The following is a 15,000-nucleotide window of genomic DNA, read 5'->3' as shown; positions in this document are numbered from 1 at the left end:
CCTAAACACTGGGTCTCTCGACCCTGCCTGCTTAAAGCAGGTATTCATATAAGAAAAATCCTTTCGACTATGTCCCTGGCATGCCAGAGCCATACCCAGTGACACCAGGCAAGCAGTATAAAGCACTTATGCCTAAAACTGCTTCTTTCCCCTCCCACCGAGAACCCTTCCCTCCTCTCCCAGTCTCTCTAACTCACTGGGACTAAACTCTTTAATCTTTCACCTTTGAGCTTAATCTCATCACTTTGGCCCTAAATAGGCCTAAACACTTGGTTTCTTGACCTTGCCTGCCTAAAGCAGGCATTTCTATAAGTAAAATCCCTTGATGCCGCCCATGGCCAGCCAGGGGCTTAATCAGTGCTGGCCCTTGGGTTGAGCAAGCTCGCAACATGTTGCGAAATCTAATTGACCTTGGCAAGCAGCAATAAGTACTTACACTTAAAACTGCTTCTTTCTTCTCCCACTGAAAACCCTCCTTTCCTCTCCCAGACTCTCCTACTCACTGGGACTCTTTACTATACAGCCTTTCCCTTACCACTATAAAACCTCTTTTCGCCCCTAACTAGGGAAAAGAAAAAATATACTTCCAGGCCCTGCTGATCGTCAACCACCACACCTACCCGCCGGGGAAACCACCTAGGGGCTAGACGCACTGTCAAAAAGCCCCTGTCCGGAGAGAAGCTCCGGGCAATCTAAAGAAGAAGAAGTGGTCTCGAGGGCATAGTTAATATCAAGGCTTTTGATTGGTCAGCTGTGTGATGACGTAATTGCGTTAGTGACGTCATTCTTGATGCTAATAGCTGGCTGTGTATGGTCTCGAGTGGCATAGTTAGTTGCCAGGCTTCTGATTGGTCAGTTGTGTGATGACGTAATAGCGTTAGTGACGTCATTTGTGATTACTTGATAGCTGACTGTGATTCGTGGGCTCGAGTGGCATAGATAATTTACAGGTTTCTGATTGGTCAGATGTGTGATGAATTAATTGCGTTAGTGACGTCATTTTTATGACGTAATAGCTGCCTGATTTGTGGGCTCAAGTGGCATACTGTATATAATTTCCAGGCTTCTGATTGGTAAACCACGCCATCAGTAAAAGACGAATTAGGTTAAATAGTATGGAATACATGTCCAAAGGAATTGAATATGTTCGCAAGTGGTTATTTTTGAAATATGACGATGATGTTTACGACAAAACAGAAATAAAAAAAGTCTCAACTCAAAGCTTGTCCGCCATTTTGAAGCTGCCCTTTCTGTGTGCGAAAAATTTATGTAATTCTTTAAAATAATTATATTCTTCGTCTTGTTATAAATTGTAAATTTTTATATGATATTACAGTAGACAAAAAGTTTCATGTCCAAATGAGATTTATGAGTTTCAAGATTAACGTTAATCTAATGTATGTAGGCTATACAGTATATGCTTGTATGTATATATATATATATATATATATATATATATATATATATATATATATATATATAATATGTGTGTGTATGTATATGTATGTGTAATAATAGTAATTGAACGTTCTTGTGAACCGCCGAAACTATATTTGAATAACCCAGTGAATTTAATTTTCTATATTTTTTATTCCTGTAGGTATGTTTGTCATTATTCAAAAACCTTTTATCATGAATATCATTACGGAGACCCTATACGTCATACAATATAGATCTCTTTTAGTCTTCCAAATATATTGATGTAAAAGATTCTAGATTTTCTTTTATATCATGCTATATAATATTATGGATTCATATATTTTCCCGTAAAACTAATTGATATAAATTCACTAAGCATACTTACGTGTATAAAGTCAAAGAAAAAAAAATCCTGTTATTACTGAAAAATGTGTACTGGAATGGGACATAAAAGAACATCTGTAAGATATGTCAAGAGAAAATTCATTGGAACTGGTCCTTAAAGAAGTCTTATGTAATAATTGGAATTTTAATGAGATAGAAAAAGAGCATTGGTGTCTGATAATGGTTCTTACTGGAATAGAACTACGGGCTGCATAATAGTAAGAGCCTGTGCCTTGTCAAAAAGGCCAAGCAAAAAAAAAAAAAAAAAAAAAAAGAAATTATAATAATAAAAAATTAAAAAGATACCCAAGACCAAAATACTTACTGGAAAGAAACCTAAAGAATAGAATTGTAAGAGCCCGTACTTTTACCACAAGGGCCGATCAATCTACACCCCCCCCCCAAAAAAAAAAAAAAATCCCAAGACCAAGATATTTACTGGAAAGAAACCTGAAGAAAGGGCTTTGGAATCCACGATAATATTTACTGGAAGGGAATTGTGAGAATATTTGTAGAAGATATGTACTGGAAAGGAACTAAACCCAGGAACAATGGAATCATTAACGAATATATTTCCGTGTATGGAATCCAAATGTTGTTAATCATCTACATCGACTATATATGCCAAAATGGGGCGTTAAAAGAGAACTTTGGAATCCATGACGATGGTATTAACTGGAAAGGATTCCAAGCGAGAAGTAAGAGAGGCTGAGACGAAGATTTTACTTAGAAGAAGACTTAAAAGGTACTGGTATGTATAGTGAAGATATATCTTGGAATATGACCTAACATTGACCTCTGGAATCCTTTACGACGTTACATAATGGAATGAGACACGAAAGAGAAGCTTTGTAAAATGTCAACTTTGCTTATTTGAACAAAACCAAACAAAAAACTCTGGAATCTATAACAACAATATTTACTACCATGATTTCTCTTTTGTCAGCGCTTTGAAATACATTTTGACATTTACTGGAACAAACATTTTTACTGTCAGTAATAATGATATCTTTTGAAATTAATTTTATATGGAAGTCTTTGGTATCTATGATGAAAATACCGACTTTTTCTTGATGGTCATCTAATGAAGAGAGGCCAATATGTCTCTCTCCTTGCTTTGGTTTTCGTTAACTTCTAAATGGAATCACAAGCCCTCTGGTTATTTTGATCACAAGCTCTCTGGTTATTTTGATCACAAGCTCTCTGGTTATTTTGATCACAAGCTCTCTGGTTATTTTAATCACAAGCTCTCTGGTTATTTTGATCACAAGCCCTCTGGTTATTTTTATCACAAGCTCTCTGGTTATTTTGATCACAAGCTCTCTGGTTATTTTGATCATAAGCCCTCTGGTTATTTTAATCACAAGCTCTCTGGTTATTTTGATCACAAGCTCTCTGGTTATTTTGATCACAAGCTCTCTGGTTATTTTGATCACAAGCCCTCTGGTTATTTTGATCACAAGCTCTCTGGTTATTTTGATCACAAGCTCTCTGGTTATTTTGATCACAAGCCCTCTGGTTATTTTGACCGCTGCTGTCAATCATTTCTCTTGGGAAATGAGGGACTCCCATGAGAAACCCTCTGGAATATTTCAAGTCCAGCTAAAAGAATGGAACAGGAATCTGGAACGATAATATTCACTGCCATTGCTTGAAAAAAAATTTCCTTCGTGATGATACTAGTTGGAATGGGAATTGGGTAAAGAAGTATTAATTTCTATAATGATAATATAAATTGAAATAACTTTTAAACTACACTGTAAAAAAGTTGCATTAAAAAAACGGTAATTGTCTGGCAACATTTATTCCAGGATTTTTACAGTTTAAAAACGGATGTATTGACGTAAAGGAGTGATAGTAAGTTCACCAACCGGTGAAAGAAAATAAAAAAGTAAGGTAAAATTACGGTCACCTATATTTTACTGAAATACTGTTAAGAATGGTAGATATTTATGATTTTCCGATTAAAATTAAAGTTTTTTTTTTTTTTTTTTTTTTTTTTTTTTTTTTTTTTTCTTCTAACGGGGTAGATATATCTCCGAATTGTGTGTGTATAATGTTAGTCTTCGATTTATTTGAACCGTAAAAACTATAAGAAATAATGAGACATACAAAAAAAAAAAAAAAAGCATTTACCGTTTTACAATACCTTTGCGGCTCTGTGACGCTGAAAAATTACCTGTCAAAGATACTCTTGAGGGAAACGAGCGTGAAAATAGTGGTAAGATAAGAAGAATAAAAACTGTTGCTTCCTTAAATGGGAAGGGGATGTCATTCAGCTAATGATGCAAAACCAGTAATCAATCAAAGTAATAATTATTGTTGCTATCATTATCACTATTAATACTATTGACTTTATCATTTTTGTTATTATTATAATCAGTCGAAGAAGGAATTATTATTATGGTAATTTTAACTATTATTAATTATTATCATTATTATTATTATTATTATTATTATTATTATTATTATTATTATTATTATTATTATCATTAATGTTATTATTATCAATATTGTTATTATTTTTATTCAACAAATGAAGAACTATCATATTCAGAAGAAAATAATTGCTAATAATAAAATCCTTAGAAATGTATTGGTAAAAATCATAGTTAATTTTAGCTTTTTGGCAACTTCTGTCTCCACCTTCAAAATTAATTGAAGCAATATAAGTAAACGGTAATTATTCTTTACAAATTTAAATACTTAGTAATATCATCCATTTAAAAATATTTATAATAAAAAATCACATGCCAAACGTATATACAAAAGAGAGTTGTAAAATAGAAAATAAATACAAGTAGACTTTTAAAGGAACATAAGTGGTAAAATACAATGATATATTGTGGAAAAAGAAACATTTATTATTAAAATTCGAATCTGAAAGAAATATAGCATAAGCAGCATGCTAATATTCAACAGGAAAAGACAAAATATAAGAAAAAAAAAAGCAAAAGCAAATGAAGATTTACTCATGCATCAAAAAATATAACAACAAGAATACCAACAATCATAAACAAATACAATGATTGCTAAGTATTTTCTAAGTAAACAAACGCTTCTATTCATTTATTAGTTCCAATCACATGCCGGAAAAAAGTGGTTAACTTGCAAGCAACAAGTATCAAATTTTCCATCCAAGTGTTTGCGTGTTTGCACCCAACATGCAAATAATCAACTTTTCCTCTGTGCTTGAAATGGACGAAGATGTGCAGCATTCCCATCTATCTTGTTGCATGCAATGTAAATGTTGCAGGTTTTTTTGTATTTGATCTGTTGTGCCTTTTAGATGTTGCCGTGTTCAAAATTTCTTCGTTTGTATTTTTCCATGTAGTCTTTTGTTCTTGTCTTTTATTTTCTCTCATTTCATATTTTTTGATGAATTTTCTGTATTTTTTATACAGTAAGGATTTTCGTGGTCTTCTCTTGTGTTTTGTATTTCATATCATTTGGTATGTTGTCTTTGGTTTTAAGGTTTTGTTCTCATGTACAACATCTTGGATTTATTTCAATCAGTGCAGTCATTCTCTTTGAGGGATTTTTCTTTGCGAAGTCTTTGGTTCTGGGTCTTCTTTCTATGTTCAGTTTTTCTCATAGTCTTTGCTTCTTCTTATTCACTTCACTCTTTAATTCCACGTCGTTTTATACGTTCAGTGTTTTGAGTTTGTTATATTTTCACTCTCCCAAGTAGTCTGGTTTCGGGTCATAATTTCAAGAAAATAATTTTCTTGATTGATGCAGCCTTGTTCTCTACGTCAATCCTTGCTGTGATAGTTCAATTCTCATAGGTAGTCTGTGTTTTTGTATACATTATTCACATAGTTCTTAACTGCTTCAGTATAGTCCTTGACTGTGGGTATTGCTTCAATGTTCATTTTTGACAGTTTTCATCATCGTAGTCATTGTATTAATGTCTTCTTTCTTTCTTCTGGTTTTGCTGATATTGACTGGGTCATTGTATTAAGGTCTTCCTACTTTCTTCTGATTTTTGCTGATAGTGACTGGGTCATTGTATTAAGGTCTTCTTACTTTCTTCTGATTTTTGCTGATATTGACTGGGTTATTGTATTAAGGTCTTCTTTCTTTCTTCTGGTTTTGCTGATATTGACTGGGTCATTGTATTAAGGTCTTTCTTCTGATTTTTGCTGATAGTGACTGGGTCATTGTATTAAGGTCTTCTTACTTTCTTATGATTTTTGCTGATATTGACTGATTTTTTAGGGTTGTAAGGTCATTTGAGAGATAATATCGTCTGCATGCAGGCGTGCATGTGCCTTAAGCAAAAAAAAAAAAAATGCATTTGCGCCGTCTCGTTTCTTTGTCATTGGTTTGTACGTGTTCTGTTTGCGTTCTACGATACAATATCTGTTGATGCATCTTACCCCAACTGAGAAACATTTGTCCTGCCAAGCCGAGGCTGCTATCCTCACTGTCCTCTGGTGTTCCTGACTGCTGCTGTTTTGCTAAACCTCCTTGGGATGGCCTACCACCATCTTTTCCGCTCGGCGGAGACCTGAAACTCTTAGCTTCCGGGTGCTCGTCTAAAGGAGACCTCCATGAGGGTGATTGGTTGCTTCCTATATCCTCATCTTTAACCTCGCCCCCTCCTCTGAGAGAAGACCTGTAATTCCCATATCTCGAGGGATCCTCCTCGAAAGAGGACCTCGGTGGTACAGACCCTAAACTCTCCCTTTCTTGCCATACATTCCTAACATTCTCCCCTAAACTCAACACTGATGAAGAGACCGTCAAAGAGGCAGCCTTTGGAATGACCTCGCTCTCAACGACCAGAATCCCCGTAGGGTTTCGGGTTGCAGTGTCCTCTTCATTGCTTTCACCAAGCCCTGTAATTTCTCTTCCTCTTCCAGCCTCGTTGATGATGTAGGAAGCACTCGGATGACTTTCTTTGTTGTCGTCTGTTTGTGCGTTGGGAGTGGACGTACTGAAGACTCTTGGCAATGACCTTCTGGAAATTGAGTTTGTTGACGTGCTGCTATTGCTCGAAGCGTTTTTGTTGACCTTTTCTGGAAGGAAGACCTGTGGAAAGTGATCGGTACTGTTGGTCGAGTCATTCTCCGTGACCTTTCCTGAAAGAAAAGCCTCTTCAAAGTAATCGGTACTGTTGGTCGAGTCATTCTCCGTGACCTTTTTTGAAAGAAAGGGCTCTTCAAAGTAATCGGTACTGTTGGTCGAGTCATTCTCCATGACCTTTTTTGAAAGAAAGGCCTCTTCAAGGTAATCGGTACTGTTGGTCGAGTCATTCTCCGCGACCTTTCCTGAAAGAAAGGCCTCTTCAAGGTAATCGGTACTGTTGGTCGAGTCAGTCTCCGTGACCTTTTTTGAAAGAAAGGCCTCTTCAAGGTAGTCGGTACCGTTGATCGAGTCATTCTCCATGACCTTTCCTGAAAGAAATACCTCTGAAAGTTGATCATTACTGCTGTTCGAGTCGTTTTTGGTCGTTTCTGAAAGGCTTGTCTCAGGAGTGACACTGTTGCTGCTGCTGTTGTGATTTGAGGGAGAGAGGTCAATATCATTGCCTTTAGAGTCGTTTTTCACGGAGTTATCGGAGTGATTTGTCCCCAGTATCTCTTCGTGGATATTATTGTTGTCGTTCTCAGTGATGTTTCCTGAGACATTCAGCCTCAGAACTTCTTGTTCAACAGCCTCCCGTTTCCTTCTACTGGTAATGTCCTTTTCTGCATCTTCTGACAGAAACAGATCAGAGAACTTTCTAATCTCGCTGTCAATTCTCATCAAGGTGACACCCTTTCTCTCCAAAGACAGTTCCGCGAACTCAACGGGCTCTCCACCATTTTCTTTATCTGCGACAGTATTCCCTACCAAAGACTGCTCTGAAAACACGTTATCCGTTTCCTTGGAGAGGGCCTCTGGAAGCCTCCGGTAACCAGTCTGGAAGTAATCGTGTAGTACCCCAGGAGAAGTTTCCGAGATCTCCCTTTCACTTCTACTTTTGATATTTCCATGAGATATTTCAGGGTGATATTTCTCTGCATTTTCTGCCTTTACTCCTCCTGTATTACTGACGCTTCCTATTTGTGATGCCCTCCTTATAACCAAGTGATGCTCAAAGCTCTTACCTTAAACCATTCGTTTACGAAATGCATAGTATAGTTATTATCATTATAACCACAGCCGTCATCATTCCCACCACCAGAGAACAAAACAGCAAGAAACCACCACACGTCATCATATTTCATTCATCATGATCATCATGGCCATTATACCCAGAACCATCATCAGAATAATAATCATCGTTATCATCACAGTGAAACCATTGTCATTAAGGCATTATTCCCACCATCACCATCAATTTCATTGTCACCACCACCACCACCAGCGTCATTATCATCACCGTTTAACCACATCACCATTAACATATATCCGGTATCATCATCATCATCATCATCATTATCACCATCATGAAGCCATGACCGGTAGCCAATGCACCAACACCAAGAAGAGATTGAGGAAGAAAAAAAAAAGAGGAAGTGCTTAGTTTATTATTATTGATTAATTAGTTCATTAATTATTTCTCTAGAATCCTAATTAAATTAAGCTAAGACCATTAATATAAGTGTAATCTAAACAGAGATTTTAATGCCAAGTGAGGTTTAGGAGTACTTGTTTTTTTTAAAGGTTTTGAAGTCATAGTTTTTTTTAAAGCTTGGAAGTCCTTTTTTTTAAAGATTTGGAAGTCTTTGTTTTTTAAAGGTTTGGAAGTCCTTGTTTTTAAGGGTTTAGAAGTCTTTGTTTTTAAGGCTTAGAAGTCGTTTTTTAAAGGTTTGAAAGTCTTTGCTTTTTGAAGGTTTGGAAGCCTTTGTTTTTTAAGGCTTAGAAGTCTTTTTAACGGTCTGGAGGTCCTTGTCTTTTAAAAGGTATGGAAGTCCTTGTTTTTTTTAAAGGTTTGGAAGCCCCTAATTTTTAAAGGTTTGGAAGTCCTTGTTTTTTAAAAAGGATTTTTAAAGAAAGCTTTATTATATTTGCCACCATTGTTAAGAAAGACCATTTCTTGAAGTCGTTGTTTTGTAAAAATTTTCAATGTCACTTAAAAGTCTTATTTCATAAGACATTGTTTTTTTAAGAATTTCAACGTCATTTAAGAAAGTCTTTTATGGGTCATTGTTTTATAAGAATTCAAATGTCGTTTAAGAAAGTCTTTTATATGTCATTGTTTTCTAAGAATTTAAATGTCATTCAAGAAAGTTTTATGTAAGTCATTGTGTTCTCAGAATTCAAATGTCATTTAAGAAAGTCTTTTATAAATCATTATATTATAAGAATTTAAACGTCATTTGTGAATGTTTTTCATAATTCATTGTTTTATAAAGTCATTAATATTAAGAACATTGTTGTCTTTTTTAGATTCTGTTAAAAGTTTAAAGTAAGTTACTATTCTTGTAACTAAATTCAAGAAGTTACTATGACAGGTACATTAAGAAAAAACATTACGGTAAAAGAACAAAGTTTGCTTTAACATATACTTAAAGAACAAAGTTTCCTTTAACCCATACTTAAAGAATAAAGTTTGCTTCAACATATACTTAAAGAACAAAGTTTCCTTTAACATATACTTAAAGAACAAAAGTTGCTTGAACATATATATACTTAAAGAACAAAAGTTTTTAGCGGATACATAAAAAAGGTACAATAAAAGAACAAAGGCAGATACGTTAAAAGAATAAAGAAATAAAAAAACAGGGTGAAAACAATACTTAAAGAATAAAGGTAACAGATACGTTGACAATGGAGATTGCAATAAAATAGAATAAGTTTACGATAACATAATTCAAAAACAAAGGAACTGAAAAGGGTTAAGATAACAAATACGGTAACAATAAAGACAACGCTAAAAAAGAATAATGGAAATAAGCAAACGATACTTCAAGAACAAAGGTTACGGTAACAGATACGTTAATAATAAAGACTACAATGTAATAGAATACGTTTACGATAACATAATTCAAGAACAAAGGAACTGAAAAAGGTTAAGTTAACATATACAATAACAATAAAGACTATGCTAAAAGAAAGAAAAAAAGTTACGATAGCAGATACCTCAAAGATAAAGGAAGACTGTAATTATTGAATTGAAAATACAATTGAAAGTTATATTACGATATCGTTAAAGAAAATAAGTAAATGAAAATATAGGGAGATCAAATACTCAAAGAACTATGTGACATCATTAAATTAAAGTATCAAAAAATGTAATTTCTTTCAAAGGTGAAAAAATTTAATTCTTTTATTTCCGTCTTCGCCTAATTAAACAAATTAAAAAAATTTCTTTGATTCCGTGTTCTTATATTAACCCTTATTGACTCCTATTCGATCTTTCGCAATTTTGAAAACCAATTTTGATAATAAGGGTAATTATTTTGATCATTATTACTTGTACTTTTGTGTTCTTTTCTCTAATATAAATATAATTTGTTCCAACACGAATACTTACCTCGAACTACTTTCTTAGGAGTTACCAGTAACCTCCTCTCTACCGACCGGTAGAGAGGTTACTGGTAACTCCTAAGAAAGTAGTTCGAGGTAAGTATGTTAGGAAAAATAAAAATTACTTAAAATTTTTGATTTTTCATAGGGTAATGTAGCTTTTGTTTTGAGAAATTATTATTATTATTATTATTATTATTATTATTATTATTATTATTATTATTATTATTATTATTATTATTATTAGCTAAGCTACAACTCTTGTTGGAAAAGTAGGAAGCTATAAGCCCAAGGGCTCCAACAAAAAAAAAAAACTCAAGCCATATTTTGCCCTTATTTTGTTCTATCCGATTTTAGGTCAAGACTTGGCATTTGGCAGAATTCAAAATACGCTAAGATTCGAGCTTCGGGCGCATATTCCCTCTTAGAAGGATTCCATCTAGATCTTCGAAATAAGGTCAATGGAGGTCGAAGTTGATTCCAAACCTAGCGATTAATCTAATTTTAACTAAGGTCAATTCTTTGGTCTCTTTCGGATTCAAACACAAGCTATATTTTAACCTGTTTTTTTTATGCGTTTGAAATAACGAAGATCTTTATTTAGCCATATTACTATATTCACCTATAAGTCTTTTTCAAGCTGAAATTGGCTCTAGAGAAAAACCTAAACAACAGTCTAAGTTATATTCACCGAGTGAAGGGTGAATCGTAGGTGAATATTTGCTGCATAAATGGAGATAACAAATGAGATTCCACGGCAATTCGTATCAAACTTAGCAGGTGGTTTATGCTAAAACTCTACGGGGATTTAATGCCACGTTCGACCGGGGAAGGAATCGAGATTTGGTGAGAGTTATTGTCCTAGGTTTTCTAGAATAAAGTTGTTATTTGTTTCCCTTCGCCTTAATAGTGAACAGACTATCAGGAACCTAAAAATGATTTCAAAATGGGCACGTATGTCTTCGAAACCAACCCAAGATATAAATTTGTTACTCTAACTTTCTCGGAATAGAAAATGAACAAATTAAAAGAAAATAAAAACTAGTTGAATAATGCGACGTAGAACAGTGATACCATGGATACCCAACATATTTGTAAAGAATCCTTGATTTCTTGATTCAATTTACTCATTCGATTTCTACTGAAATAACGAGAAAACTGCAGCAAATAAGAGGTTGCATTTTGCATTCAAACGGAGAACTTCGAACTAGCTAGCAGTGTGCGGGAGAGAAATAAGTAAATATCATTAAATAAAACGCGCATTTTTACGTAACTTTGCGTATATTAATAATTAATTATTCAACGCTGTTCACCATTTTAACCCAAAACGAAGGCCGTAGCCGATTGTCCTGTCAAATTGTTAGCCAGTGATGCAACTGGTCGAACATGAGGATATCACTTGGCGATTTTATTATCATTCTTATTTGCGTGCGACGTGATAGTACGTTTTAAAGGTTTAAAGGCTACTCATGAATGGCAGAGGCAAGGGACAGTGACATTGCCCTATCGAGTAGGTTAATGCCCCAGAGACTGACCATATAAACATATGTTCGTAATACTAGGCAGGCAGTTAATTCTAATAGCCTGGCCTTCTCCATCATGAGGCTCAATACTTCACAGTATTCTAGATGTTTTATTCCAGCTGTTACCAAGTTGTGGAATGATCTTCCTAATCGGGTAGTTGAGTCAGTAGAACTTCAAAAGTTCGAAGTTGAAGCAAATGTTTTTTATGTTGACCAGGCTGACATGAGTCTTTTTATAGTTTATATATGACATATCTGTTTTTGACGTTGTTAAAAGTTTATATATGACATATCTATTTTGACGTTGTTACTGTTTTTAGAATGATTTATTGTTAATTTATTCTCATCATTTATTTATTTCCTTATTTCCTTTCCTCACTGGGCTATTTTTCCCTATTGGGGCCCTGGGGCTTAAAGCATCTTGCTTTTCCAACTAGAGTTGTAGCTTGGCTAATAATAATGATAATAATAATAATAATAATCAGCCCCCAAGCCCCCTCTCCACCCAAGCTAGGACCCAGGATAGCCAAGCAATGGCTGCTGATGACTCAGCAGATAGAACTTTAGGCTCCCCCAAACCCCCTATCCTTGGCTCATAAGGATGGTAAGGTTGCAGCGACCTCGAAACTAATGAGTTTGAGCGGGACTCGAACCCTAGTCTGGAGTTCACCAGTCAGGGACGTTGCCACATCGGCCACTACAACCTTTACCTGGAAAATCAGATGCTTTTTGTCTATCCGTCTATCTGCCTATTCCTAAGTCATTTATGTACTGTTCTATTATTGCACAAATTTGTGTATATATACTGTATGTATACTTATGTGTGTATAAAATATACACGTATATAAATGTGTATATATAAAACGATTTTAAAAAAAAAAACACAAAAACAGGATAATCGGAGAAGGAAAGAAACTGAAAAATTTAAAATTCAAGATTAAAACTAATTTTTTAACAAAAAAAAAAAAAAAATCATGAATATAAAAAAACTACTTAAATGAAACCCGTAATATCTTTAAATTAATAAGGGCCAGAATGATCGCTTATTGAAATTTTATGAAAATTTGTCGTAAATGTTCCTTTCAAAATTTCTTTTGGCAATAGTTACAAGTGGGTCTGTCTCGTTCATGTCCTTATTTTACCTCCCTATTAACTTAACCTCTGTTTAGGTACATAGTTTATATACATATATTTAAAATGGTTTTATTATCTACAGTATATTAAGACCTTATACACAAATATTCACACTCATTTATATATACATACACACATATAAATATATGTAAATGATATATATATATATATATATATTATATATATATATAATATATATATATGTATATATATATATATATATATATATATATATATATATATATATATATGTTCATTGTATGTATATACGTATGATTGCATATGTTGAAAAACTAGGTCTTCATATAACTTTCTTTTTTAAAGCTATTTTATTAATAAGAAAATAAGTTTGATGGCTCTACTTACCATGAGAATAATCCACAAATAGCGCCAGTGCAGATAATAACGATAATAATGGCTTGTTAAGCACCATCTGGAAAAGACAAGAGAGATTATTAATACCTTATAATAACGCAGAGCATAAAACAGTTGGAATATGAAAGCAATGTGTGATAGCATCATGAAGGTTTAAAGGACGCTCATGAATGGCAAAGGCAAGGGATAGTGACAGTGCCCTAGCTCGCAGAAAATGTCCTAGAGATTGGCCTTAATATGATCAGCTCCGAAGCCCCTTACCCACTCAAGCTAGGACCAAGGAGGGTCAGGCAATGGATGCTGATGCCTCAGCAGGTAGACCTTTAGGCTTACCCTAGCTCACAAGGATGGTGAGGTTGCAGACATTACAAGAAACTATCAAGCTTGAGCGGGGTCTCGCTCATTGTTCCAGCAGATCGCAAGGCAGGGACGTTTCCAATACGCTACCTCAACCCTTAATTATTATTATTATTGTTATTATTATGATTATTATTATTATTATTATTATTATTATCAATTGCTAAGCTATAACCCTAGTTGGAAAAGCAGGATGCTATAATCCCAGGAACCCCAACAGGGAAAATACCCCAGTGAGAAAAGGAAACAAGGAAAAATAGAATAATTTAAGAACAGTAATAAGGTTAAAATAAATATTTCCTATATAAACTATAAATACTTTAACAAAACAAGAAGAGAAATTAGATTGAATAGTGTGCCCGAGTATACCCTCAAGCAAGAGAACCCTAACCCAAGACAGTTGAAGACTGGTACAGAGGCTATGGCACTACCCAAGACTAGAGAACAATGGTTTGATTTTGCAGTATCCTCGTAGAAGTAATTACGCTGACAAATGGCTATGGAGTGTCAAGAGAGAATAGAGGAGTCCTAGATTGAGTTGGGTGGAAGAAGTAATATATAGAAGAGGAAGAAATTAAGATGTGTATAGATGCGTATAGCTACTGGAAGAACTACAGTGGAGTTTAGTAGAAGGTCGGGAACAAAGGGAAGGATAAGAAGCTTTACTGAATATCAGAGTCAGCGGTATGTGACAAGGAAATGCCAATCAAGTTGAAAGTCAAACACCAGAGTTATGGATCGGAAACGTGGGCCTTAAGACGAAGAGAGGAAGCGAAGCTTGAGAGAACAGAGACGAGTATGATGAGGTCTATTATGGTAATATCACTGCTTGAAAGATTAGAAACTGATGGAATAAGAAGAATGGCAAGTGTTAGCGAGGAAGGCTTGAGAGGAACCTGTTTGGGAGAGAAGATCGAGAGAGCGCCAGATTAGATGGCGAGATAAGGTGAAGGATGATATGGAGAGAATAGGTTTGGTGGAAGAGGATGCCTTTGACGGAAGGCATTCGAGAGGGCGCATCAAGCAACCGACCCTTTAATGTAGGAATATTATTATTATTATTATTACTATCCAAGCTACAACCCTAGTTGGAAAAGCAAGATGCTATAAGCCCAGGGGTTCCAACAGGGAAAAATAGCCCAGTAAGGAAAGGAAATAAGGAAATAAATAAATGAAGAGAACAAATTAACAATAAATCATTCTAAAAAAAAGTAACGGTGGGAAAGAAGAAGAGACTCTTGGGTAAATCAAAGGCAAATCCCTAGTCAGGTAAACTTTATAGGAGATATTGAAGGAAATGATTGCACAAAGAGGATGTTATAAAACGAAGATGGGCTAATTATTA

The 15,000-nt window shown here is 34.6% G+C and overlaps 1 protein-coding gene across 1 annotated transcript in view; it reads right to left on the bottom strand.

Moving 5' to 3' along the window:
* LOC137656708 (uncharacterized) overlaps window positions 1-15,000 on the bottom strand; it is a 137,439-nt gene that overhangs the window by 77,672 nt on the left and 44,767 nt on the right. Inside the window, exon 2 of the mRNA XM_068390929.1 lies at window positions 13,290-13,356. Within this exon, the coding sequence (XP_068247030.1) occupies window positions 13,290-13,356 (67 nt within the window). The remainder of the gene's footprint in view (window positions 1-13,289; window positions 13,357-15,000) is intronic.

The sequence above is a fragment of the Palaemon carinicauda genome, chromosome 17, assembly GCF_036898095.1.
Source record: "Palaemon carinicauda isolate YSFRI2023 chromosome 17, ASM3689809v2, whole genome shotgun sequence".
Taxonomy (NCBI): domain Eukaryota; kingdom Metazoa; phylum Arthropoda; class Malacostraca; order Decapoda; family Palaemonidae; genus Palaemon; species Palaemon carinicauda.
Note: the sequence above shows the minus strand (reverse complement) of the source record. Positions and strands in the feature narration are given on the sequence as shown.